The sequence below is a fragment of the Ambystoma mexicanum genome, chromosome 4q, assembly GCF_040938575.1.
Source record: "Ambystoma mexicanum isolate Mex_15411 chromosome 4q, UKY_AmexF1_1, whole genome shotgun sequence".
In the NCBI taxonomy this organism is placed as follows: Eukaryota; Metazoa; Chordata; class Amphibia; order Caudata; family Ambystomatidae; genus Ambystoma; species Ambystoma mexicanum.
The window spans coordinates 962,769,212-962,796,092 of NC_090928.1; the positions used below are offsets into that span (position 1 = coordinate 962,769,212).

General features: G+C 47.2%; 1 protein-coding gene across 2 annotated transcripts in view; it reads left to right on the forward strand.

Annotated features, from left to right (window-relative positions):
- The first annotated feature begins 1,608 nt into the window (after window positions 1-1,608).
- Window positions 1,609-26,881, forward strand: part of RCOR3 (REST corepressor 3) — a 1,149,883-nt gene continuing 1,124,610 nt past the window's right edge. The window contains exons 1-2 of one of the 2 annotated variants that reach the window (XM_069608515.1): window positions 1,609-2,010; window positions 2,110-2,166. In XM_069608515.1, the coding sequence (XP_069464616.1) occupies window positions 1,896-2,010; window positions 2,110-2,166 (172 nt within the window). In that variant the 5' untranslated portion in view covers window positions 1,609-1,895. The remainder of the gene's footprint in view (window positions 2,011-2,109; window positions 2,167-26,881) is intronic. The other variant, XM_069608516.1, reaches the window with a different exon arrangement.

Below are 26,881 nucleotides of genomic sequence, written 5' to 3' on the forward strand. Positions count from 1 at the left end.
GGCTGTGGGGTCATTACAGTACACGTTCAGACCTCAGTCCTTCAGGAAACCCTTGCAGAGAAGGGATAACCAATGCAGCAAGGCCTCAGCGCGCTAGCCTCTCCAAGGACTTGTACGACCCTGCACACTGGAGAACGAGGTTAATGCTGGGCTCTGCCCATTCTTCAGCCAGTGGAGTGTGCAGGGGCAGTCTTCAAGGGGGCCCGTCAAACTTAGTGGGGGCGCCTCCAATCGGCGCTAAGCTTTATGCCGGCCCCGCCCCCTATGCTGCGTTCAGTCGTCTCACCTCATACAGCTGGTCTTTCTTGTAGCAGGACTACAGCGCCAATCTGCGCCACGCTCGACCCAGCAGGGGAGTGCAGCGCGCTGCCAAGGAGCGTCTGACCTGCAACGGCCGCGCTGTGGTGAAATCGGGCCCCGCCTCCAAGCAGCTTCGTGTGCTGGGGGCCCGCAGACGGAGGGCAGCGATGACCGTTGGGTAGCGATGACCGTTGGGTGAAGAGGAGGAACAGTCTCCCGGGAAGGCAGGACAATACGGCTGGCTCAGGCGCGTGGGTTCACAGGTTGACCTTCGTCGCCAGTGTAATGACAAGTAACACACTGGTAGAGAGAAGTGCCTTTATTGATCAACCTGTAACAGCCGTGTCACAGCTCCCCAACTCCCTCCATCTCCCCTCCGTAACGACCAACAGACAAAGGTAAACAACCTTCAAAACTTAGTAGAATTCCACGCTCGTATGTTATGAGCCACGAGCTATTTACTACACTGCCCAAACGAAAACTAGTGCAAAACGACCCACAAAAAAATGCTGCCAAACGCCCAAACAAGGGGCGAGTCATAAATCAAGGTTTAGGCCCTCTGCCCATCCATAGTAGGATTTCACCTTCAGGCAATCTGCCGAAGGCCGATTAGGGTATCTAGCTTAAGTTCCACAACATGAAAACTTGGGGCGATGGGCCGTCTAGTCCACCTTTTACCAGTTCACCAGGATAACTCCCAGGTTTCAACGTTTTGAAACGGGGCAGGTAAGAAGGGGGCGGGGGTGACACACAGGCCTTGAGTTTTTTTCCAATCCAATTAACTCCGACCCTTAAAACATGACGATTAGTCTGTAAAATAGGTCAGCAACAGAATGGCTGCAAACTACACAACCAAGGGCTACCAACTACGACCAATAAACCTCTGGTTGCAACGCATGGATGGGGTGCATGAGAAGTGCTACATTTAAAACGTGATATTTAATGGGGAGTCGTCAACTGAGGGGTGCATTTTATGTGGCTTCTTAGGTTCTGGGGTAGAGGCAGACTGCGGGCGGATGATCACTCGAAAAAAAAAAAAAAGCTAGGACCAGCTCGCTTATTTTCCAAGGGGGAAGGTATCCCCATCCTCAGCAAAAAAAGATGGCAATCCCTGTGACTGCCAATCGGCGGCCGCGCCTCGAACACAACAAGCCCCGTCTATCCTCCCTCCGTGGGAGCACTTCACCCCAAGCTGCTTCGGGAAGCCATGGCGGGTCGCTGTGCCTTCTCCGGCTCCCATTAGCCCCGCGCCTAGCTCGGTTGCTCCCCCCAGCCCGTCCGAGGAGCCGAGTACGCACGCCCAACCGCATTCAGCGAAGCGTCCCGCGCGCACCAGCTGGTCGTTGTCCCTCGGGCACTGGCCAGCGCCCGCCGCTCGCCACGGTCACTGAGGACAGACACAGAGTGCTCCGCCGCCGCCACCCCGCTCAGCCGTTTACTGGTGTGCGTAAGGGGCGTTGTTTATACGCGTAAGAGCGCCGCCCGCAGCAGCAGCAGCACCACCGTGACTCCATGTTTAACTTTCCCCATCTCCTGGAGACCCACAGCCGGGCAGGCGCTGGGCACTCACACAGAACAGCAGCAGCAGCCCCACGATGCCAGGCATGATGGACAAGGCGATGGAATTCTTGGGGAAAACCCGGCCCAACGGCGCCAAGAGCCCTTCCAATGGGCTCCTGAGCGACGAGAGCGGTAGCGACGACGAGCACGGTGGGAGCCTCGAACGCTTTCAATTGGGGGGCACAGAGGGAGAAACCGTAATGCCCAGCGGGCTTGACCCGCACTCATATTCCTGCGCTTTCCTTTCAGATGTCGGGATGAGAGTTGGCGCCGATTACCAGGCTCGGATTCCGGAGTATGACCCTGGTAATTTGTTTTCTACTTGACGCTTGCTTGTCGTGGCCTCGGTTTTATGGATTTATATAGACCGGAGGTATATCGCATATTTATATTTGTATTATTCCATGCTAGTTTGAAACATTTTTCTAATCTTTCTAGTTTGGGACATTGAACTACTTTAATATTATGACCAAAATGTCAAACAACCGTTTTGCAACAATTGAGATAGCGGACCAGGGTTTACAGTTTTTACCTCCGTTTACTTTATTTGTCAGACAGGCTGCCCGCACTGGGCGCGCACACCACGGTGGTTACACGTTTTGGGTTCGACCAGTGTGCATTGGTGGTAGCCTCGAACGCCTATTAGGTACTCCCGTAATGTGCTCATTCTCAAAGCCGTGTTCCGTTGCAGATAGCAGGGACGTCCCCCCACAGGAATAGTACAGAGGAACGCTTCAGCTCATCGGCTTTTATTTTCACCTTTTCCAACCCTGCAAGGATGCGCTCTCCCGCACGTTTGAGAAACCAGTGTTGAGGGAGGACATGGCAAGTAGCAGTTCACTGCTCTGTCTGAGCTCACGTGATGATATCAGCCAATGCATGACGACGCGCAGGTCACGTGGCAGCCCATGCACGACCTGTCTTCAGTTCAAAAGCACAGCGCTGCCGGGGCTGTCATTGTTGTCAAAACGTGCCGATTGGGTGGCGGGTGGGATTGAGCTCCGTATTATCATTGTATTCGCAGCCTTCCAACCGTTATTACTCATACGCTGTAATCATGTAAGTGTGAGTAATGGTTAAGTTTTAAGCACAGCCGTTAGCAGTTCTTTTGTAGCTAATAAAATAACACGCGTAAAGATATGTCTTTCTGTAACTTGTTCTTGACGTTTTACTTTGCTGAGTTGTCTCCTGGTACTGTGTAGATGGCTGCCCGAAGAAAGGCACAGATAAATAAATATACGCACACTGAAAGTGAGCATTCACCGGGAACATCTTTTTTTTTTATGTTGATGGGTTTTTAAGCTACTTCAGTGTAATTTCTGTCCGCTGGTGATGGTTTCTGACTCTAAAAATAGGAATGGGCAAACAAACATTTTTCCAATAAACCCACGTGCAGTATTTGTCGCGCACTGTTTTTTTCATAACCCCTTTAAACGGATTAGCAGACCCCTAAAATAATCTTAAAGGCGCATTTTTACGAAAATTTAAATACACATTTTTTCTATGGCCTCTTAAAGTTATCAAACATGAATTGAATGCTTACAGTCAATTCGAAGGCATGTTTTCCTGTGATCAGCGCACTCCCCTCTGAATTCAAGGGCCGCCACAACTAAAAACTCACATTAACCACTATGGGGCAGGGGTCGTGGTTTTCAACATTCGATCTTCGGCCTAATTACATGAGGAGTCATGCCATTTGACTAAGTTTGTCATACTTTTTGGGTATATCTGTTCTGCAGAATGCAGTTTTTTGACATAGGAACTTAGACCGTTTTGATGGTTGACGCCAGCAGGGTCGGGGTGGGGGGCGGTACTGTCACAGCGGAAGGATGGAGAGTATAGACCAATTGTGTTTGCCTCGAGGGTGTTGCGTGATCAGGTACTTTGTAATTGCGAGGGAGACCTTAGCAGTTTGTTTTGCATCCAAGCATTTTCACATCCTGTTGTGGACAGGGTTCAAAATTGAGGGGAGCAGGGAGCTATTTCGCTTCTGCTTGTAGCCTAGAAGAATCCAGTAGATTGATACCAGGAGCTATCTTTTGGATCCCTAGGCCAACTGATGCGAAACAAACACACCTATGCAAATTTAACTCTGTGTTTGGGATAACCTATGAATAAACATAAGGGCACATCTATATGACATTTAAAGCCTGAATGGTCCTAAATAATGGACAAAAGGATAGGTTTGCATCTTCTGTGGAAGTTAGATTTGTGGAACGCTATGTACTAGCTCCTCATTTTCCAGTGGCAGTTCCTGGTTACAGGTTATAGATGCATATCCAGGAGCTACTTTTAACTTCTGCTTGTCCAATGTTTATATTCGATCCCTGTGTGAGGTTTGCCTTATTTTGTGAGGATGGATCACAAGCTCCTTTTTCACGTGTTGACCACCAGAGGTCTTGGTTCAGTGTCGGCCAAAATGGCACGCTGGGTGGTAGAGCTGCAGGATTATAACTGTGTGGTGGAGTATGTACCAGGTCAAAGGAACATGGTGTCTGTTTGTCTCTACTGCTGGCGCAAGGGGCAAAGGTGGATTTTCAGGCGGGCAGTCGCATTTGGCTTGAAAATAAAGGCTCTAAAGGTCATTAAAAAAATGATTTTTCATAGGAACTTTAAAAAAAAAAAGAATCCTGATATATCTGTTTTATTGTGGCCAACATTTGTAGATTGATGGTGTTTCCCTGTCGAGGGAACTGGGAGGGACAGGATAGGGTTGTGCAAATGTCTTTGAAGACGGATGAAGGGCAGGTTGATGTTGATGGAGATTCGGGACATGAGTGAGACAAATGCATTGGGCGCCAGTGAGGTGAACATGTTGGGAGGTGGTTCTGAGACAGTGGCTAGTGGTGTGCGTTGTTCTGGTTACCTAGGAAGTTTGAGGATTTAATTTGCGAGTAGCTTATTTGCAGATATTTTCATTTTCCTCTGTTTTCCCATTTTACTCTTGTTACCAGTTATGGTTAGAATAAGGGAGGGAGGTGTGTGGTAGAGTGTGCGTGGTGTTAGCGTTACGTGCTTTGGTGCTATGGAACCCAGTCTTCAGGTTCCAGTCTTGATGGTTGTAGAGTCGCAGGTCTAATAAACCGCGGGGTGCTACAATTGACCATACCTCTGTGTTGGTCTCCTTTGTGATTCACCACCACAGACAGCTCACTGTGTTAGGAGCTTGTCACCGGGGTGTGTGCTCATAATGTAGATAACATCTTGACGATCAAGAGGGATCAAATCAGTTTTTCTTTCTGGCCAATGAGGTGTGTTAGCAAGAGTGTTTTGAAGCGGGGTAAGAATCACTGCATAAAACAACTAATAACAGTTAACGTTTAATTTTTACCATGTTCTGTGCACTGACTTTTCACACTGTTTCAGGGCGCATTGTTTAAGAGACATCATTTCCAGACATGGTGATACAGCCATGTTAGCAATGGGTTTTGATGTCTTTATTTTGTGGCAGTGCTTCTCCGTCTAGAGGTTTTAAGGGTTCGAAATTGCTGGGAGCCACTTATCTACTGCTTGTACCCTAGGAGAGTCTCGTTAGCTTAAACCCAACAGTTACCAGGAGGGTAGTTTGGCTTCTGAGGCCAACCAGAGCTTTCAAACATGCATAACCCAATTGTTTGAGAATGTAAAAGAAGAAGAATTGGGACACATCTAAGACAGATTTAAATATAATGAACCATACATAATGGGTAAAAAGTTAAATTGTGCCTCATGTGGAAGTTAAAGTTACAGTGCACTGTATACTCGCCCCTGGTTCCCCCAACGGTAGCTCCTGCCTACTGGGTGATGCAGGACACCCATGAGCTAGTTTTCACTCCTCCCAATCAAATCTTAATTTCGAATCCTGTCCGTTCATCGTGATGTATGCAGGGGACTATTTAAACATTTTTGATTTGGGGCTTGGTCCTATACTGGCCTGGCTTCTGGTGGTCTCCCGATCCGCCCGTGAACAGCCTGCAGTGTTTTGCAGCTATGATAGGCCTCGGTTGAACATGTCCCCTATCATTTAGTAGATGATCAGTCTGTTTTTGTTTCTTTTTCGGGATTGTTGGACTTTTAGTCCCAGAGCTTTTAATAGATAAAGCACTGCTCACTGTACCTGTATGCAGAGTTTGAAATTGAGGGGAGCTGGGAGCTATTTAGTGCCTGTTTGCGGCCTAGAAGAGTCTAGTTAGCTTCACTACAATGGTTGCCAGTAGCAACTTTTGGCTCCCAAGGGCAACTGATGCTGAACAAACAAATCTATGTGAATGTAACCTTGTGAATTTGAGACAATCTATAAATAACCATTAAGAGAAAGCCCATTTACCCTGACTGCATGAGCCTTTGTCCATAACAAAGGCAGCCATTAACATGCACTGCAACTAGAACTCTGTAAACAATTTACACTCCAACAGGCCTGAAGGTAATTAGACAGGACCCAGACAGTTTTTCAGAGGAATTAGCCTTTCAAGGGTTTTCACAAATTCCCACCCTGCCAGTTCATCACTGCTTCCCCATTCTATCTCCTCCCGTGCTCAGTTCTTTGCTCACTTCACCCTCATGTTCACTCCGATGATGTCATTTCTCGGTATGCACTTGCTGTTTTTTGCAATCGGTACATTACATCCCATCCTTCCTCCTTATCACGGTTCTTACTACATGAAAGGGCCCCTACCCTTGAACAAGCATTTCAAATGGATAATGTCCTCCCATGTATTCCTCATCTTTTGATGCTTCCATTCCAGCTTCAAGCTGCTTTGGATATTTTATTATTGACAGAGGGTGCTGTGCACCGGTTATGTCGACTCAATGTCTTTCGAGGGCCTCTGTTCGACATCAACACAGATATATGTAGCGTGCGCAGCGCCCTTTGGCTTCAGTTCTGTTTTTTTCCCCACCTTAGAGGCGATGAGGAATATGTGGGAGGAACATCCAATCGAAAGAACGTTACCACGGGTAAGTAACCTGTTCTATTCAGCTTCACATACAGGCCATGTTTCCCACCTCTCCCCCTCCGCGCCATGTAAGGCTCATCCTGTCTCCACATCTTCTTGTTTTTTCTATGCCCATCGGGATAAGATGTTGTGAAGCGTGTCACAGGAGAGTTGCCTCTGGCGGTACGGGATGTGGAAGTGTGCCATTGCAGGTATTGTCAGATAAAGTCTTTGCTAACTTATGTTCTTGTCCCCTCTCCATTGCGCAAGGTGCTGTTGTGGACTGGCTCTGGAACAGTGCCTGCAAGTCTTGGGTGCACCACTGCAGCTCAAACCATAGGGGGGGTAACTGTCAGCCTAGCTGTTGTGGGATCGTTCATCTATATTAATATGTAGTAAAAGAAAAAAATGTTCGTCCTCAAAAATGACGGCTGGGGGACTGCTACTCCGATGCGCAACCACACAAAATATTGCTCAAATGTTCAACCCAAGCCTATATGCTCTGTATTCACCTGTAGATGCAACGAATTAGTGATTATTGCTCGGATGTGTGTGCATGCCTTTTGCCTCTGTCAACAAAAATAAAAGTATAAAACAAAAAAAAAAGTTCAACCCAAGAACATCATTGCTGCAGGAGTTTGCCAATGTAGACCCAGAGTCCCTGATGAGCCTGACAAGTGGTATATCAACAGACAAGGTATTGGTTCAACCACTGCGCATAGACCATTGATCAATCCTCTCCTTAATATACAATGTTATCAATAGGTGTCGGTATTCTTTCCAATTTTTCGCAAATGAGAGTTTTCAACAGATTCTTCACGTTCAAATTTAATTTCGATAGGTGATTAATATGCTCCTGCCAACACGTGTTTCGACCTTACAGAAAACAGGTCTTCTTCAGGGCCAATGTATCACCTTTCTCCTGTTTAAATATTCTAACTAACTGATTGAACGATGTCCAGCAGCTTACATATAACCTTGCTGGCTGGAGTAAGAGATCTAATCCCCTTTGTTTATTCAGAAAATAATTATTTCTCCTTGTATTGGAGTTGCGCTTCTTAACCTTTATAATGCTTCCAATAGCGTGTTGATGCTGCCTGCCTTAATATGTAACTGCGGTTTCCCTATGTTTAAGCATGCAACATAGATGGTTGAATATCTCCTAGTGATCTCCTCCATTTGTGCTTAATAAAAACTATTATTGAAAAAATATATTTCTCAATTGTAGTGGTGCATGTGAAATCTGTAGTGAGTGCTATAAGGCATTTTGTTTTTTGTAAATTTTCCAATTGTCTCAAGCACATTGCAGAGATGCAAACCACTCCTTCTAATCACAAGTTTCTAGCTACGCAAGCGTAGATATAAAATGTAGTACTTCACTGGTGCCCATTGTGATAGACACAAAGACATGTTTCAAGGGTGTTTATTAAAGAAAAGGAAACCTCAGCTCTCCCTAGCTCTATGACGATGGTTCTCCAGTCGTCAAAGAAAATAACACAGGTGTTCCTCGGGATGTTTTGCATAAATTCTGTCCTCTGTTCAAAACCTTTCCTATCATATGCTAGCCATACCGCTAAAACCTAACAATGTAAATGGCCCAAGCAAGTTGCTTCTCTATACTTTGGCTTGGATAGCTGATCTCTGACCTCCACCCAGTTCTCCCTGGTTCTTCTGTCTCTCAGGCTCCTACCTGGTGATAAAGTTCAAAGTTCGTCCTTTGTATCTTTTCCCCCTCCTGGAGAATGTTATTCTGGACCCCCAGATTAACTGTCCCAATAGTTCAAAAGGTTTGCTTTTGCCTAGAAGTGGCTGGCACTCGCCAGTGTGCAGTAGCACCTAGACATACCAACTGCTGGATGGGATTACCATAACCAATAATTATCAGTTCAATAAAGCAGGGAAATCTGGCAAGCATAATAAGTCGCAGCTTACTCACACTGAAAATACATTTCCATTATACAAATGCTTTATACCTCCATATGCGTCATCTATGACCCAATGGATTTTCACTATACTATTTTCACTATTATGGATTTTCAATATACTATTTCACTATTTTTGCAAAATAATAACATAGTGACCCAGCAAGACGTGATCACTCTTCGGAAGCCTCTGTGCTTTGAGAGGCTAACGCTGAAAGAAGGATTGGAACCCAGCTGAGGGGGATCCTAGGGTGAAGAGTAATCGGCGGACGTGAAGGTTACCAGAAGGAACTATTTGTTTTGTTGTTGCTGGCATATCGGGCCCTCTGAAGCAAGAGACTTTGCACGAGAAGAGACTTGGGCACGGAAGGCCCTAATATAGAGAAAAGGAACTTTAAGCTCGGGCCGGAGAAGCTCAGGAGTGTGTTGTGCTTAAGAGTCCCACCTTGTCACGTGCTAAAAAACGTGAGGAAGGGAGACCCCGACCATAACATCCTGACAGGCCTCTTCTTTGTAATTGACCTTGCTGACTACTCTTCTCCAGAACGTTGAAGGGAGTGAGCATGCAGTGCTATCTTTGTCTGGAGCATTATGACTAAGCCTTGTTTTCTGGTCTTGAATTAGGTGTGAGGAGACAATGATTTATCCTTTTTATTTAGTGCTATTTGGTTCAATTATACTGTGTGCTATTACTCTCTTTGGCCTCTGGAGACTTGGGTGCTCCATCTCGCATATGCTTTCTTCACTTTTAATAGTCCAATACCTGGCCTTCACAGATGTTTACTCCTTTGCTTAATCTAAGAGAAATATGTCTTGCATGCATGGCATTTGACTACATCCGTACTTTGCAGTTGCTTCTCACTGTGACATCCTTGATCCTTAGCCAAACAAATAATGTTTTTTCCTGCATGATTTTATAGTACAGTGCTTGTCAGCTCTGCAGCCTTGGTCTCTTTCCTTGGTGTTTAGCTTACTTTTACACAACACTGACATCCATTTTCTCAACATGGCTGCTTTACCCATATTTTCTACTGTAGCAAGCTTCTATTATTTCTTATCTACCTTACGTTTCTGCGGATATACATCTACTGCATCTCTTCTTACTTATGCTTTTGCACGTATGCTCACTTTGTTACTTCAGTTAGATCTTTATTCTTTAAGTATTTGTATATTGTTTCAGTGTGTCCTTGTGTCTTTTCTTCATTACGTCATTTTACACCCATCAGACTTCACTTATGGTGACAGTCCAATGGTGTCTGCAGACTTCCTTCTACCAGTTCAGTTCGAGGTTATATTCGGTACGGTTGTCTGAGCGCATAACGTCTTTCATATTTTCGGTGCAGTATTGGGTTGATACTAGGTGTCGTGCACAGTGCTTTCTTGCTGCTCTTCCAGTATGACGGAGGTGAGGCGGACAGGCTCCATGTATGACGTGTACATCTCCTTCTCTAAATTCCCCCTGCCCCCTCTGGCCGAGTCCTCGACCACCTCCTCAATCCTCCACCTTCTCTTCACACTGGTTTCTTCGGAATCCATATCTTTGTCACCCTCCTCTGGTCACCTGCATTCTTTGTGTACATCCACACTCCTGGTCATGTGGCAACATTCTCCAGTTGGTCGACAGAACACCCAACTGACCACATATTTCTTATGATACTTCGGATAATAAAACTTAATTCCTGGAGGTGCCAGAGGACTTCCTTTCAGGTGTTCACGGGTGGTGCTTTCAGTCTGTCTGCTCATCAGCTACAGCATTCACATTGATCATTATCTTCATCCCAATAGCCTTTTTTCGCCGTCATCTTGCACTGTCCTATGATTATTCATCCTAGAAACGCCAACACTAGTATTTCTCCCAGTAGTTTGAAGACATTTGCCATCCAAGTTGGAACCCATGAAAACGGACAAAAACCAGTCTTCATCTTCAGTCACAGCTACTTCTTTCACCATTTTCGTATGCCGGGTTGACAGCTTAGTTATTGCTTCTGTCAGGGTTCAATTTCTTCCATCGTGAGCAGGTTGGTACGTACAGCAATTAGGCCTGATCTTGGCGCAAACGCCTCCTTCCATTGCTGTCATCGGGTCCAAAACATACTTGTTCTGGATGGTCATGAGCCTGATGGCCCTCAATTCTTCTCTTAATTGCATTAAATCCTTTTATCGTTCTGTTGAGTGTCTGTAACAGTTCCCACCTAGTGATTTGTAACCACTTAGCATTCACTGCAGTTTGAATTCCTGGCATGAATATAGCAGTAAATATCACTACCATTACTGAAAAATGTGTGCTCACCTGGAATGTCATGGTAAGCTTTTATAGATTTGGCTGAGGTGGTGTTCTTTCTCTCTTCTGTCAAATGAGGTTGAGCGACCTGTTCTTTCTCTGGTGTTCATCCATTCTTGGGAATTCAGTGATGTTAAGATCACTTTGGTGGATCACCAATGCAGGAACATGTATGATCACTATAGACCATATTCCTTCCCAATTCTAAGGTAGCTGCATATAAGCTTTGGATTCACAGGCCCAATAATGGTCCATTATCACAGCAGTTCCTCCGTTCATTCCTGGGACATCAATTATTTTCTTGTATCATTTATTTTCTCCAACTGTGATCATTCCCCTGTTTCTGAAATACAGTGATGCATTCTTCCCTGGTAGAATGTACACAGGTCCTGCTTCATTTTCAACCCATGTGAATAATTTTGAATACTTGGCCCATGCCTTCAGACATTCATCATTCACTACTTGTACTGGCACTGTCATCATTAAGTGTGCACTGAATGCTAACATTCCGTCTTCCCTTACTGTATTAGTGGCAACTCTTCCATATACCAATAGCTGAGGCGTCTCCCAGCATCCTGGCAATCCTGGTGTTTCCCATACATCCACACAACCCAGTCTGTTTTGCTCGACAGTCTTTATCTGTTCTCCAGTCATAGCACTGTATGCATATAGGAGCATTCTACTTCTCCAAACTAGTTCCTTTTCCATTTTCTTTGGTTTATTGTAACCAGCTTCCTATGGTAACGTCTTTTTCGACATCCATCAGAGGGTTATGTTACGTTATGTTAGAATCATTTGTAGCGTGTACATTCACCCAAGAGCATCTTAGCGCGAGGATATCCACGAACCGGATAAACGGCCTTAGGACTGAACAAAGAGTTTGGTTTTTAACAGACGACAGAAAAGCAAGTGATTCTCAGTCATCCTAAGTTGAACGGGAAGACTGTTCCAAAGTTTACCAGCGGCCACTGAAAAGGCCCGACCACCCATTCGCTGATGGCAAAAGGTGGGGCCCTGGAGCAGACGAGCATTGCCCGAGCGCAGACATCAATGGGAAATAGAAGGTTGAAATTTGTACTGGAGGAATTCCGTACCAACTCTATGGTAAGCGCTATGAACCAGGCATAGAGATTTAAAAACAATTCTCTGCATCACGGGGAGCCAACGTAGACAGCGTAGCACTGGGCTAATGTGAGAGCCATAAAGTGTACCTGTGACAATCCGCGCTGGCAGATTTTGGAGCAGCTGAAGCTGGTGGATTAGGCCAGCTGGCTGGGCCAGATAGAGAGCATTACAGTAGTCCAATCTACTGGAGGACAGAGAAGCAACAACCACTGGCCAAAGGCACGGAGGCAAGAAGGGCAGAGTCTTCCGGAGCACCCTCAATAGAAAGTGCCCCGTTTTGCAGACCGCACTGACTTGCGGGCCATGGAAAAAGATGCCGAGAGATAAACTCCCAGATTCTTCACAACCGCCACTGGAACCGGAAAAACACCCAATGAGGGAGCCCAAAAGTCTGAAGCCCAGAAACGGGGTTTAGAGGGGGCACCCACTACTAGAACCTCTGTCTTATCCCCGTTCAGCTTCAGCCAGTTGGCACTCATCCAGTCCCCTACAGCCAACAGGCACTCACGCAGACGACCCACCACCCCATCTCTGTCGAGATCTAATTGGACCAGGATCTGGGTATCGGCATACGTGTAGCACCTGAAACCGAGGGAGCGGATGAGGCCAATCAGCAGCTGGATGTTGAACATCAGGGACATGGCAGAGCCCTGGGGGACCACACAGAAAAGGAAATAAGAATCTGAAAGAAACGAGGAAAGAGAAACAGATTGGCCCCTGCCAGTCAAAAAGGAGGTGAACCAGGTAAGAGGAGGTCCTGAGAGACCGTTGGAGTCCAGGCGGGCGAGGAGCAGGGTGTGGTCAACAGTGACAAAAGCTGCTGACAGATCAAGTAGAGCAGAGCGCTCTAGAAAAGCGAATGGAAGAGGCGAGCTGAGAGATTCAACTAGTTTGATGAAAAAATGTAACTGAGAGATGGGACAAAGTTAGAGAGGACAGTAGCATCCAGTGACGACGTTTTCAATCGATGGATCACAATGGCCTGCTTCAGTTCCATAGGAATAACTCCCGAACTACACAAGAGATAGATGGCTTTAGTAACCATAGTGGCAATTCAGGCATAAGATCCTTTAGGACGAATAAAGGAATGGAGCCAGATGGTGCGACCGATTTCAAGCAAGGTGGCAAAAAACCCCTCCTCAGTAAACGCAGGAAAAGCAGACCAGCCCGGAGGGACAGACACAGGGGAAACGTTGGTTTGTGAAACCAAATCTACTGAGGAAAGCTGGATATGCTGGCAGACATTTTCAGTTTTGGAATGTAAGAAGGTGGTGAGAGCATCACATTGCAACTGGGAGGCACACACCACAGGCAGGAAGCTAGCAGTGGATGCAAATGATTTCACCACAGAGAAAAGCTCCTTAGATTGATGAAGAGAGTTTTCAATCTGGGAAGTAAGAACCATTAGTTCGCCATATTAATAGCGGGTTTGCCCATCTCCTTTTAAATTGTCCTTCTGTGCATGCTGCTAAATTGCTGAGACACTTCGCATCGTGGATAGGTATTTCTCTTGCAATGAATGTTCTGGCATGAGGGATGAGAGAACACAGGTAGCAGCTCTCATCTGATGTTCTCCGCACTTTGTTCATGTGCTGGTACCACATGTTGTTCTTTAAATGCGCCAAACTATCGAGATATGAATTTATATCCTCATTATCTTCTGCAGCACCTATCATTTATTTAGAAATCTCAGGAAAAATGTCACTCGTGCTTTCGTTGGGAATAGAAATAGCTGTCTCATTGCTAACTCCTCCATCTGCATTATGAAACATAATTTGGCAAAATGCTACAAGCATAAGAAAGTAAAGGGAACACATTGTGCAAAATGTAACTACAAGAATGTCCATGTGTCGAATGATCTCTTGTACAGTAGGCCTTCTTTTCACCAGCAGTGTGTACCTTTTTATATAATGGCGAATTCCCATTCTTTTTAATTCAATCGTTCAAGTTCTGTCAATTTTATGGACCACAATTGTATAACAGAAATATATGATGGCAATAACGATCCTGTAAATAATAGGGTTGATTTTAGGATTTCTGTAGCCAGACTCTTCTTCCTTTGTGTTTCACCGCTGTAGGAGTGACTTCCTATACTAGGTATGGTTATTCAAAGCAAGGCTTATTCCAAGTGCGCACAAAGCTTTTTACAACCACTTGGTCCCCTGGATACAAACTTGGTTGTTTTAGCAAATCAATAGTATCAACTGTTTGGCTGTCTTCATCAATTTTCTTCGACCCTTCCTTCAGATTTTTTACCTGTTGAGAAATAAAAGAAACACTAGCTGTCATATTTGTTAAATAATCATGCTCTCATCCTCTAATGTCTTCGCCACACTATGGACATCAGTTTTTATCCGAGTGGGAGGAGAAAGGGGTACTCTCATGCAGCATCCAGTCACCAACTCATGATGATTCAGGTGGTGATCTGAGCCAGGCTGATTTCTAAGGTCAAATGGAGCAAGGGGTAGGCAATGTAGCCATCTCTTCTTTTTTATTTTTTAACTTTTCTTTATTGGCAAGAAACAGCAGCTAGTGTGGAACACATTAAATCAGCAATCAACATTTTACAGTTGAAACATTTGGCATAAGCAGTGCATAGGCAGTAGTTAGGCATACTGACAAGGGGCACAACAGATGTAACATGGCACCTCAGAGTCCGGGCTGCGCATCCGCCTGGTGCGGCGACGAGGGCGAGGATATAAGCTCTAAATAATTTTTATTGTTCAAGTAGCTGCACAACTCTGTCCATATATTTTTAGGGCGAGCATTCATAGGTAAAGAATTAATGTAGTCCTCCTCACACCTTTGCGTCCAGGTGAGGGCCCTCAACCACATCCCAAATGTAGGGGGGGGGAGCGGCGTTTCCAGCATTGTAAGATACATCTTCTAGCCACTATGGCCCCAACATTCAAAAACTTGGCAAATGTTTTCACCTCCGTACCCTCCCAGAGCCCAAACAGCACAGCAAGGGGATTAGGATCAATCTGGAACCCCACCATCTCCGGAAAAGCCTCAAGCACAGCTTCCCAGAATGGAGCCAGTGCTCTGCAGGACCAGAACATATGAGTATGATCAGCTTAGCCAAATGTACATTTTGGACAAACAATGGGTTGGTTGCGCATGCATTTCCCAATTCTGTGAGGGGTGTAGTACAGACGGTTGAGAAGCTTGTATTGCATGCACCTAAATCTGGAATTGAGGGAGACCCTACGTGTATGTATGCACATTCTTGCCCACATGGTATCAGTAATTGGCAGCCCCAGTTCCTTGCTCCAGACGTCCCGAAGCTTGTGGGAAGATTCTGCAGACTTAGCCATAAACATTTTATATAGAGCAGACGTTATGCCCTTTCCTCCTGCAGAGTTAGCTATAAAGTGGATCTCGGGGGATTCCGGGGGTTCATTTGGGTATGAGAGCCACAGTGCGCGCACCGCCGCTCTTGAGTCTAAAATACTGAAGTAGCTCCAGTGGTGATTTTGAGTATCCTGGTCGCCATGTCTGTGGGGTGATGAATTTCCCTTCAGGGAACAGGTCCGAAAACGCCCGATACCCTAGGTCCAGCCAGTGTCGCATGAGGAGATTATCCTGCGTGGGGGCAAGACCTGGGAATGACCATATAGGCAGCCACTTGTGGTATGGGCAGCATTCAGGTTCTGATTTTAAGATTGCACTCCATGCCCTAATCGTGGTAGCTAGTAGGTTAACCGGGGCGCCTGTTTGATACGATTGGTAGAGTATCAGGGACATAACATTCACCTCCTCACTTGCTAGGATCTCAAGTTTAACATGAGGGGGAGGGTCTAGAGATTTGTACCAATGTGTTGTGTGTTGGGCTTGCGCAGCGATCCAGTAACCAGCGAGATCCGGGGCATTGAATCCTCCTTTCTCGTAGGGTAGGGTCATGTGTTGCCACCTCTTACGGACGGCACCAGGGTGCCACAGGAACTGGGAACACTCAGCGTGTAAGTTTGTAAAATATCGCTTCCCAGGCCAGAGCGGGACATTAGCAAATATGTATAGGAGCTTTGGAACTATTATCATTTTGATCAGGGACAGTCTTGCCGAGAGGGACAGTGGAAGATCACGCCACCTCAACATTTTGCATATTGTGCGGCGGCGGTATAGTTGTCAGCCAGTAAAGAGGATCCCGTAAGGGATACTTGAACCCCGAGATATTTAATGCCTCCTGGGCACCAGCGGAGTGGGAATTCGCAAGCCGTTTGGAAAGTTGTAGTGCTAAGAGGAAATATGTCTGATTTGGTGCAATTTATAGTGAAGCCCGAGAATCTACCAATCTTTGTAATCTCACAGATCATAGGGTCTAGGTGAGCGGAGGGGTCTCTGACATACAGAAGTATATTGTCAGCATATAACGATATAATTTCAGGTGTGCCATGCAAACGTATTCCCATGCGGGTGTACTTGCCTCTTACACTGTCCGCCATAGGCTCAATGGCCATTGCAAATAATAAGGGAGAGAAAGGGCATCCTTGGCGCGTTCCCCTATGTAGAGTAATGGGAACCGACGTATGGGAATTAACCAGAACTCTGGCCACCGGATTCGTATATAGCAGTTTGATGTAGGAGAGCATGCATGGGCCTATACCCATTTTCTCCCGTACCGCCCACATATATTGTCAGGAGACCATATCAAATGCCTTTTGGGCATCAAGTGTGACTGCCACAGCGTTAGCTTTAGGGTGAATTCTAGAGATGACGTTTAATAGTCGGCGGATATTTTAGGCCGTGGAGCTGCCAGGGACAAAGCCACTTTGATCGGGGTGTACCAGGTACGGCATAATTGGCAGAAACCTATTAGCGATGACCTTAGCGAAGATTTTTGTATCTCTATTTATGAGGGAGAGGGGTCTATAGGAGCCGCATCCGTCCGGGGGTTTGCCCGGCTTAGGTAGCACGGTTATGATGGCCTCACGAAGGGAATGGGGAAAGGTAGCTAGGCGGAGCGATTCCGTCCAGACCTCATGTAAGCGCGGAGCCAATAGGAAGACATGTTCTTGATAAAATTCAGCAGTTAGGCCATCCGGGCCGGGCGCCTTGCCCTTAGGGAGGGCCGAAATAGCCTCGGCAATTTCGTCAGGGGTGATGGGGGGCATCTAGCTGTTCTTTGGTGGAGCAAGATATGTGGGTCATGGGGATCTGGTGCAGTAGGAGATTGAGGTCCTGTGGATTATGTTTGCGTTATGGACCATAAAGGGTGGTATAGAACTTCGCAAAGGTCTGAAGGATGGACTGGTCAGACCAGAATCGCACACCGCACTCGTCCCTGATACTATCGATTCGAGCTCTCCCCCCGCCCCCCTCAATTCGGACAAGTCTGGCCAGGGTACGACCCGGTTTTTCCCCCTTGCCATATTTCAGAGCTGCAATGGGTCGGGCATAATAGTGTGCCTCCCTAAGTACAAGCGACTCAAAAGATTCCAGCTCCAGCCGAATCTGCGCCAATTTGGATGGATTGGTGGTGGAGATGTATTCACACTCAAGTTCCTTGAGTTTAGTCTCAGAGCGTTGTAGGGAATTCCTGATGTCCTTCAAAGCCCCTGCTTCCCTAGAAATGCACATCCCCTAATATAGACCTTAAACGCCTCGCAGCGGGGCTCATCAGATGTGTCATGACGTTTGTTGTTGTCAAAAAATGTGTTGATATCCGCAAGGATGTCAGCTTTAAAAACTATGTCCTGGAGTGCCTCCGATTTGAAACGCCAATTGGAATATAGGGGGCGGGCGGGTCGCAGTGTGAGCTCGAGTATCACCGGAGAGTGATCAGAGAGCGTGCATGGTAGTATCTGCATGCCTGAGGGTTTCCCCATTAGCCCAGTTGATATGAGGAATAGGTCAATTCTGGAGTGGCTATCATGCACAGAAGAGTATAAAGTGTATTCTCTAGTGAGTGGATGAAGCACTCTCCAGGCATCGCACAGGCCAGCGGAAGCCATATGTGCATGGAGCCGATGGTCAGCTCTGGATAAATTTCTAGTTGCGATGCCCGATCTGTCTAGCACATTGTCTAGAATAAGGTTCATGTCCCCCCCACCCCAAATAATTGGAACCTCGACATATCTCACAAGCAAAGCAGTTACACCATCGAAAAAGTCAGGAAAGTCAGGGGCATCTATGATTGGAGCGTATGTATTTACCAGTAAACACTCAGTGTTAGCAAGCAGGCAATGAAGAATCACATATTTAACCTCGGGGTCTATATGGCTTGTGCGCAAGGAGAATTCCACAGATTTATGTTTCAAGGTTAAGACCCCCTGGACTGAGAGGAGTAGGTAGTATAAAATGTGTTAGTGCCCCATGACGATGCAAGAGAGGATGAGAGACGGCTAAGAGCATGAGTTTCTTGCAGAAGTATTTTGATCCCTTGCCTCTGGGCGTACGCGACTATCCTACGGGCCTTAGTGAAGTTACTCAGCCCCCGTATGTTCCACGTCATTAACTTGACAGCCATACTGCAGATTTATGGGACATCCCAGTAACGCGCAGCATCGTTCTTTAACCATGTAGGAGCTGCCAGTGGAATGATGCGCCCCCTTGCTTCATCAGCCACACTTTCCTTGCCATTTTTTGCAAAACATCCCTCCCCTTCTCCCCCCACCACCCTGACGGCCCACCCCAATCCAGCAGTGCGATAGAACCCACCCAAGAACCAGGCGCAGGCGTGCCAGACCAAACAAGGAAACACCAGCCTGTTTGCCCAACAGAGGCACAACCAGGGAAAACAACTTGCCAGCCTTGGCATTGCAGTTGCAGCAGGGGTCGCCACTGCCGTTTACCCAACTGAGCTAAGAGTATAGTGCAAGTGCACCGTAGAGAGAACAGCGGTAAATAACATTTCTATTGCAAAGAGACCATTGTGTTGAGTTATAACTGGCAAAAGAAAGCAGGATGCACAAAGCCATGAATTATGACGAGGACCAGATTAGGAGCAACAAAAAACTCACGCCACCAGAAGCCCCTCACACACGAGGGATGATTAGACAAAATGTGTGGCGGCGTCCAGGGGGCCCACCCACAGCAACCATCCCTCGCCACATCAGTCGTTCTCAACTGGTTCGTCCACAGGATCAGGAAGTGGGACATGTGATTCAATACATTTCACTGCTTTTTCAGGGACCGTGAAAAAGTATAGTTTGTTGCGATGGGTGAATTTCAAACGTGCCGGGAAGAGCATGGCGTATTCAATGTTCCTTTCCCTAAGCATCTTCTTCACGCCGTTGAACTGCCTGCGCTCCATCTGCACGCCGACCGAGAAATCCGGGAAGATTCGGATGATCTGCGACTCCAGTCTCAGTTCACCTTTCTAGCTAGCCATGCGAAGTATGTGGTCCCTGTCCCTGTAACTGAGGACCCTCGCAATGTTAGGTCTAGGAAAGTCACCCGGCTTGGGGCGTGGGGCAAGTGTACGGTGAGCACGCTCAATCGCGAAGAACAGCGAGAGTTGGGGGTTATCTAGGAGGTCTCTGAGAAGATTTTCAACAGCCTGCTCCATTTTCCCTTTAAGGGCCGACTCCGGGACCCCCACAATGCGGATGTTGTTTCTTCGGGATCTAGACTCCAAGTTGTCGCATTTCGCCCTGACCTGCTTCATATCCCGCACCAAATCCGAGACGGTGTTCTGGAGAGAGTGAACCTCGTCCTTATTAGCACCAATTCTAGTCTCCGCTTCAGTTAGTCTAGTCCCATGTTGGTCTAGCTTGGCCCTCATGGAGGCCACGCTTGCGTTAATGTCATCTAACTTCTCATGCAGTGAAGTTTTTAGCCATGGCCTCCATAAGTTTTGCCAAATCAGGCTGAGTCGTCATAGTTCGAAGCAGACTCACCCTGCTCCTGCCTAGGTACTGACTTGCCGTACTTATCCATTGTTCCCATTTTATTAGCACCGTGGGACCTGCCCGACATGCTGCCCACGTTCAATGGAGGAGATTAGGATCAAGGTCGGCGGGGCGTACCGCCAGAGGCCCCAAAGTCTTTTAGCAGTGCCTATGTCCAAGCGGTTGAAGAGGAACACCAGTGGTCAAATCGGGTGCGGAAAGGGTCAGCAGCAGATACCCTACAGGTCCGCCCTGTTTGTGCTGCTCAGAATGGATTGTGCTGCCAGGTATTTTATGGAACTATCATGGGCCAGTCAAAGAGCAGGTCAGATGGGGTGCCATGCAAAGTAAAGTGCTTCACAGCCTCCAGGGGGCCCCCCTCAAGGGACCCAGGGGAATCGCTGAGGGTGTATATCCGCAGTGATAGATATTGCAGCCACACTCGGCCAGTTGGATAGGGGAGAAGAGTGATGCAGCGCCAGGCCCCCAGGACGTCCAGCAGGTCACAAGATGGAGAGGGGATCAAATCAGCAAGGTCCAAGTGGCATAACAATAGACAATGGGGACCACACCTCCGCCCACCCCGGCCGTGGAAGTAGTTGATGTGCCCTGTATGACCAAGCTCAGTCCATTGGGAACGGGCTGTCCGCGCCCCTCATGTGGCAGGAATGTTCAAGTAGAGGGGCTCGATGGAGGGAGGGCACCGCCACTCAGACCTCACAGCCCAAAAATGTGCATAGCTCTGGGTTCTTATCTGCCAATAGGAGGATCCATGATGGGCGCAGGCCGCGCCATGGCACCCGCGTCCAAAGGGAGGAGGGAGGCCCAGCCCCCCAGTGCAGGATATTCAGGGTCCACCGAAGCGCAGCAGAGCTGGCTCTCCAGCCGGGGGACGCAGGGTGCGCTGCCGAACGGCCCGCAGCTCCTCCTCCGCAGCCGCGCAATGAAGGACACCACGCCGATCGCTCAAGGCTGGGGGCCGCGGCGAATAACGGAGGGTCTCGCGGTCCAGACCTCCCCCGCCCAGCAGCTAGGCAGCACTCCGCGGGGCGGGAGGCAAGCCAGCAGAGCAGAGGATGAGAAGGCGCGCTCTACCCAAGCGCGGAGGTCACAGCTCCGGCGGTTCCCACGCTGCGACAGGGGGCTGTGGAGGCACCAGCTCAGATGGCTCCAGCCGCTGCGTAGACACAGTCCCGGGCCACCCAGGCAGGCGAGAGGAGCCCAGCACTGCGGAGGGGCTCAGGCGCACTGCGCCGTGAGGTATGCAGAATCAGTACCGAGGGGACTAGGCTCGCGCCCGACAGAGACCCGTGCCCACAGCAGCAGCGCGCAGTCCAGAGGCCGCAATAGGGGACAGGGCGGCCAGCCGGGCAGAAAGGAAAGAGTCACAGCGCGGCTGCAGTGCTTCGTCCTCGTTCGAGAGCGCATCTGTATGCTGCCTGTGAATTCACCCACACAGCACAGCGTTTCCAATCGCCGGATCGCAAGGGAGACTGCTGATCTTGACGGATGTTCGGCAGTTGGGCACGGAGCTAAAAGCTAAGCAGCCATCTTGCGGGCTGCTCCACAGCTTGCCACAGCCATCTCTTCTTTAAGGTCATTTTGATCTTGGCAATCCTTTCTTTAAGGATCCTGTTGAGTCGCTCAAAAATACCATTCGCCGGTGGGTGATGCGAAAACCTGTGCTTTATGTCTAATAGTGGAGTTATCTGCTCGAACAATTCATTTACAGAATGCAGCCCATTATCAGACCGCAGGCCTTCGCCCACACCCCATCTAGGAAACCCCTCACGCACATAAAATGTGGCAGCAAATGCAGCGTCTGGGTGCATACATGGACCTGCCTTGATCTATTTGGAAAACGGACATACTGCCACTAACATATATCTGTACCCATTGCATACTTGCAACATATCCACATAATCTATATGAAGATGCTGAAAAGTACCATTGGGTCTGGTTATTGCTCCTTTCACTGTTCGCAAGGTATGCCCTACTGCAAATTTCTGGCAAACAATGCAGGTCACAAAAAACTGCGATGTGTTCTAATTAATATGGTGAAAACCAGTCCTCTGCAGCAGAGATTCTGTGTGGTTGTGTGCGCCGGATAGTGACACTGATCCAGCGCAACTTTCAATAATGATAGACGTATAACTGACTTTCTAGTTCTATCCTGTCTGCATAAAGCCTCAGTGGGGGATAAAGAACATCCCATCTCTCTTTTCATTAAATCCTGTTCTTCCTGTGGTGCTCGACCTTTCAACTCCATTAACTGTACAATGTATAGCATTACAACCTTCCGTCATCAACATACATCATTCTGACATTTGCTTAACATTTTCTACTACAAAATTTAAAATATTGGGGAAATATGCTGCTCTTTTGGCTTCTACGTCTGTGGCTTCGTTACCGCGAGAAGTCATGTCTGCCTTCTTAGTATCGGTTGCTCACTTCACTACTGCGATAGCCAATGGGAGATTGAGTACTTTATTAAGCTTGTCCAATAGATGCGCATGTTGCACCTGTGTGCCGTCTGCGCGTATGAAGCCCCCCCTCCTTTTCCTACGTGAACGGTTGACGTCTCATAGGCGGAATACACTCACTTCCTTATCCTCATATCTGTGGAGTGCAGTGATGAGCGCCACTAATTCTGCAGCCTGTGGTGAACAGTGATGGAAATCTTGCACTTATCACTACTACAAATTCACCATCACAGTTTAACTTCACTACTGCCGATCCTGTATGTCTTGCTCCAGTCGTTTGATCAATTTTCGAAGAGCCATCAATAAATAGATTTCCCCCCACCCCCTCCAAATGTAGCTGGATTCACTATTCTCAGGCCGTAAAATGTACACTGACCACTCAAAAATATGTACATGTATGTATGTGCTAGACGGGACATACAAAAAATATATGGTTAAAATGCGGAGGACGCTCAGTCGTATTACCCTTCAGCCACAAATGGGGCGAGAGACTTTTGTGTGTGGCTAGCAGATCACTTCCCGACGATCTACTGCCAGGGAAGGAGCCCCTCCGACCCCTACAGGGCTGCAGGAACAGTGCCTTTGTCTGTTCAACGCGACCGTCAAGCAGCATCCTTGCTGCAGGGTCAGCTTGATGCTTGATCCCCTCGCAACGTTACCCTGGGGTGCGCTGCATGATCGTGCCTAATAGTGAGTCCACTGCGCCAGATTGTGCCCCCACAATCCCCCATTGAAATATATGCGAGGCTGCCCCTCCATTTGCCACGAGGAGCAACGCAGAATCTGCCCGCACCGTAAGATGGCCGCCGCCCACCAAGATCATCTTTGTTGATAATGGTTGCCTAGCAGCGTGCTCCTCTACGGCTATTTAGCCTATAGTGCGCGACCGGAGGCGGAAGCCGGCCCACATCCGAATAAGGCCTCAAGAACAAGGCTATTACCTGTCCATGCCTGTCGTTGCCTGAGGCGCCGAGGGGCCTGGCATGCTGCCTGAACGTTCCCATTCCAAGATAGATAACGGTAAGACTGATTAATTGCATGGATGCCTGCCTACTGTGGCATGCCCTGCCTTGCCACTAACCAGTCTGCCGTATTAGCCAGCAATACCTAACGCAATGCAACCCATCTGCCCGATTTAAATAGCTTTCTGCAGCTGTTAGTCAACGCGGCCTCCACCTAGCAGGGCTGACTTAGAGCGTACTATATTCCTTTTTTCCTATTAAAACACTAGTACGCCGCCCCCTTTGGAACTATGACTGCACTTCCACGCCACAGTACTACAGGACCGTTGAAACAAGCCTAACCACCAAGTTCACATACTCCCCAGCTTGCCTCTCGTACCTATTAACATTGCTGCTTACATGAGAGAACCATCCGCCACATTACCCATCCTCTTAACACTGTACTGTATTGTATTGTATTCCTAGGAAAAACTGGATCATGACAAAACGCTGATTCGATTCCTTTTTGCACACATGACTACTTGTACCAGACCTGCTTATCAGATGCATTGCATTCGCCTACTTTGACTTGCATTGACCTGTAATACCAGACCTGCTTATTAGATGACCTGTAATCATTAGTAACTGAAGTAGTGAATACCTGCATCAGACCTGATCACTAGATACATTGCATTTGCTTACTTTGACTTACATTGATCTGCAATCCTCTAGTAATTGAAGTAGTGAACTGATACCAAGTATCCGTCCAACCCTGCCAAACTCAATACTAAACCCAACTAAACTAATACATGGCACTATAATTGACTATCAGTCTAGCCTTTGCAGTGATAGGAATAAACTACCTAGCCAGCTGACCTTGACCATTGACCAAGTGTGGAAACATGACGATGAGGACTATTCCTCAAATCATATTAGCAATCATTGCAGTAACAAGTTTCCAACAGACCATTGCCCATAGCCAGCCGTCTTACGGTAGGTTCACTACCTCTTACTATGGCCAGCATCTTGACCTCACCTTGTCCACTCGCAATAAAAGAAACAGACTTCGAGCTAGATTACCATGTCTCCATGAACCGCGAACCAGCCACGTACCAAATCATGACCACTACCTCAACAATAACCGTTCTAAAGCTAAACTACCTCATTACCCTGATAAATCAACCTCTCTGACAACACAGAAACTCGCCTTAAATAAATTTGCCAAAACCAAATCTAGCCCACTCAAACCCACAAACGACTGTAACACTGACAGCTTCTCCAAAATCAATACAGCCCTAATAAACGCTAGATCCTTGGTGGCACACACATTAGACATAGCAGACCTAATTACCACAAATAACCTTGACAGTCACTGGGACATGGTTACATGCTGCAGCAGGTCCAGCCCTGGCACGAGCGGTCCCAGAAAATGACCAAATCCTCATAGCAGACAGACTTGACGCAAGAAGAGGCGGTATCGCCATCATCGCTAAAACACAGTTACCAATTAGACTAGTACCATCTTCAATTCCATCATGTGAAATTCTCACAGCTAAAGTACCAATATCTAACTCGAATACACTAACAATTTACCTAGTATATAGACCACCAGGACCTATTGGATCCTTTGAGGATGACATCTCAAGTATTCTCGCCTATAACACAAAATAAACCTCACAGGTACTCCTACTGGGGGACTTCAACCTTGGTTGCAATGACCCAACAGACAAAGATGATAAGGCTATCTCCAATATGCTTCTAGAACAACGACTTGCCCAAAAAGTGACTAAGTCAACTCATGCTTAAGGCAGAACCCTTGACTGGGTGGCCGACCTAAATTGTGAATTATCCATTAATCCATCAACCCCACTACCATGCACAGACCACCATTTGATTGCCTTTACGATGGCTATAAATAAACAGCCACAATCTAACCTGGTCATAGCTCCTTCTCAGCTTACCAGGAACAAAAAAGACATCACAGCTATCAGACTACTGCCACATATCCTCTCTGCCCTGAACCTACTCTTGTCTTCTCTGACCCGGACACATTAGTCAACACCTAAAGTAACACCATGTCTAAAGCCCTTGACTCCATCGCACCTCTCAAACAGCGTGAAAGTAAACAAGGCGCACATCTAAATGCCTGGTTCACACCACATCTAAAAGCACTCAGGCAAAAAAAAAAGGTCATCCCGCCAGCCGACAACATTGCTAAAGACAAAACCTGTTGTACTAACATACAGCACGCCCTAGCTAAAAAAACAGTACTCCTCCAAGAGAAGATAGTTAACAAGAAATCCTCACTACCTAAACAGGATACTTATACTCCTATCCCCGACACACTGACCAACAAACCAGATCAATTTAAATTTGCTGAAGTTTCCATCCTTGAGGTGGAGAAAATCATCTCCTCACTGAAACCATGAAACCATCAAGATGCCAAGGCGATAATTGTCTAGCACAATTAATCAAAGACACAGCCAGAGACCTGGCACCATTTATCTCCAAATTCATTAACGCGTCATTCTCAACTAACACTGTCTCATGCAACTTGAAAGAATCTTGGGTCCTACCACTACTTAAAAAACAAACCTTAGACCCATCCAATCTAACCAATTATAGGCCTATCACGACGGTACCGGTCCTTCTGAAGATACTTGATAGAGTAGCGTTCCTTCAGATACAACAGTACCTTGAAACTAACCATCTCCCAGGCGCCCGTCAATCAGGCTTTAGGCCACAACATGGTACTGAAACTGCACTAATTGACCTGAAGACACAAATTGAGGAACTTGCTGACAAAGGGAAAACTGCCATGCTACTCCTCCTCGACCTGTCAGCCGCCTTTGACTTGGTGGACCACAAAGTCTTAGGTAAACACCTTGCCTTGGCGGCTCACTTCTCTAAGGACGCAATAGCATGGGTCCAATCATTCCTCAACAATAGAACTATGCAAGTCTTTTCCCTTTCAAACTCGGCAGATCCAATCCCTATAACGTGTGGCGTTCCACAAGGCTCAAGTGTCTTGCCCACCATGTACAACATCTTCACGAAGACGCTGTTTGACAAATTGGATAATCTGGGTGTCAACTACACTAAATATGCAGACGACACCCAGATCCTCATACCCCTTTCGGGCCACTACCTCGGCGACACGGCTATCGTGAATAGAATATACCTCCTCATTTAGGCATGGATACCCATGGCCTCTGCTTGAATGACGACAAGACTGAACCTCTGATTCTAGGAACTACGGCCAACCTCAAAAAACTTAACGATTACTCCTCATTCAGCATTGATGGCAATACCATCAAGGTTGTAAAGGAAGTAAAAACACTAGGCTTCTACCTTGACTCTACTCTAACCATGAACAAACAAGTTAACTCCTTGGCTTCCACGTCAGCTTACATTTGTGAATTAATTAGGGCCTGCAGGCCATACCGATCCTCATCCAGCTGTATCATTCTAGCAAACACCCTCATACTCTCATGACTGGACTACTATAATGCCCTTTACTTGAG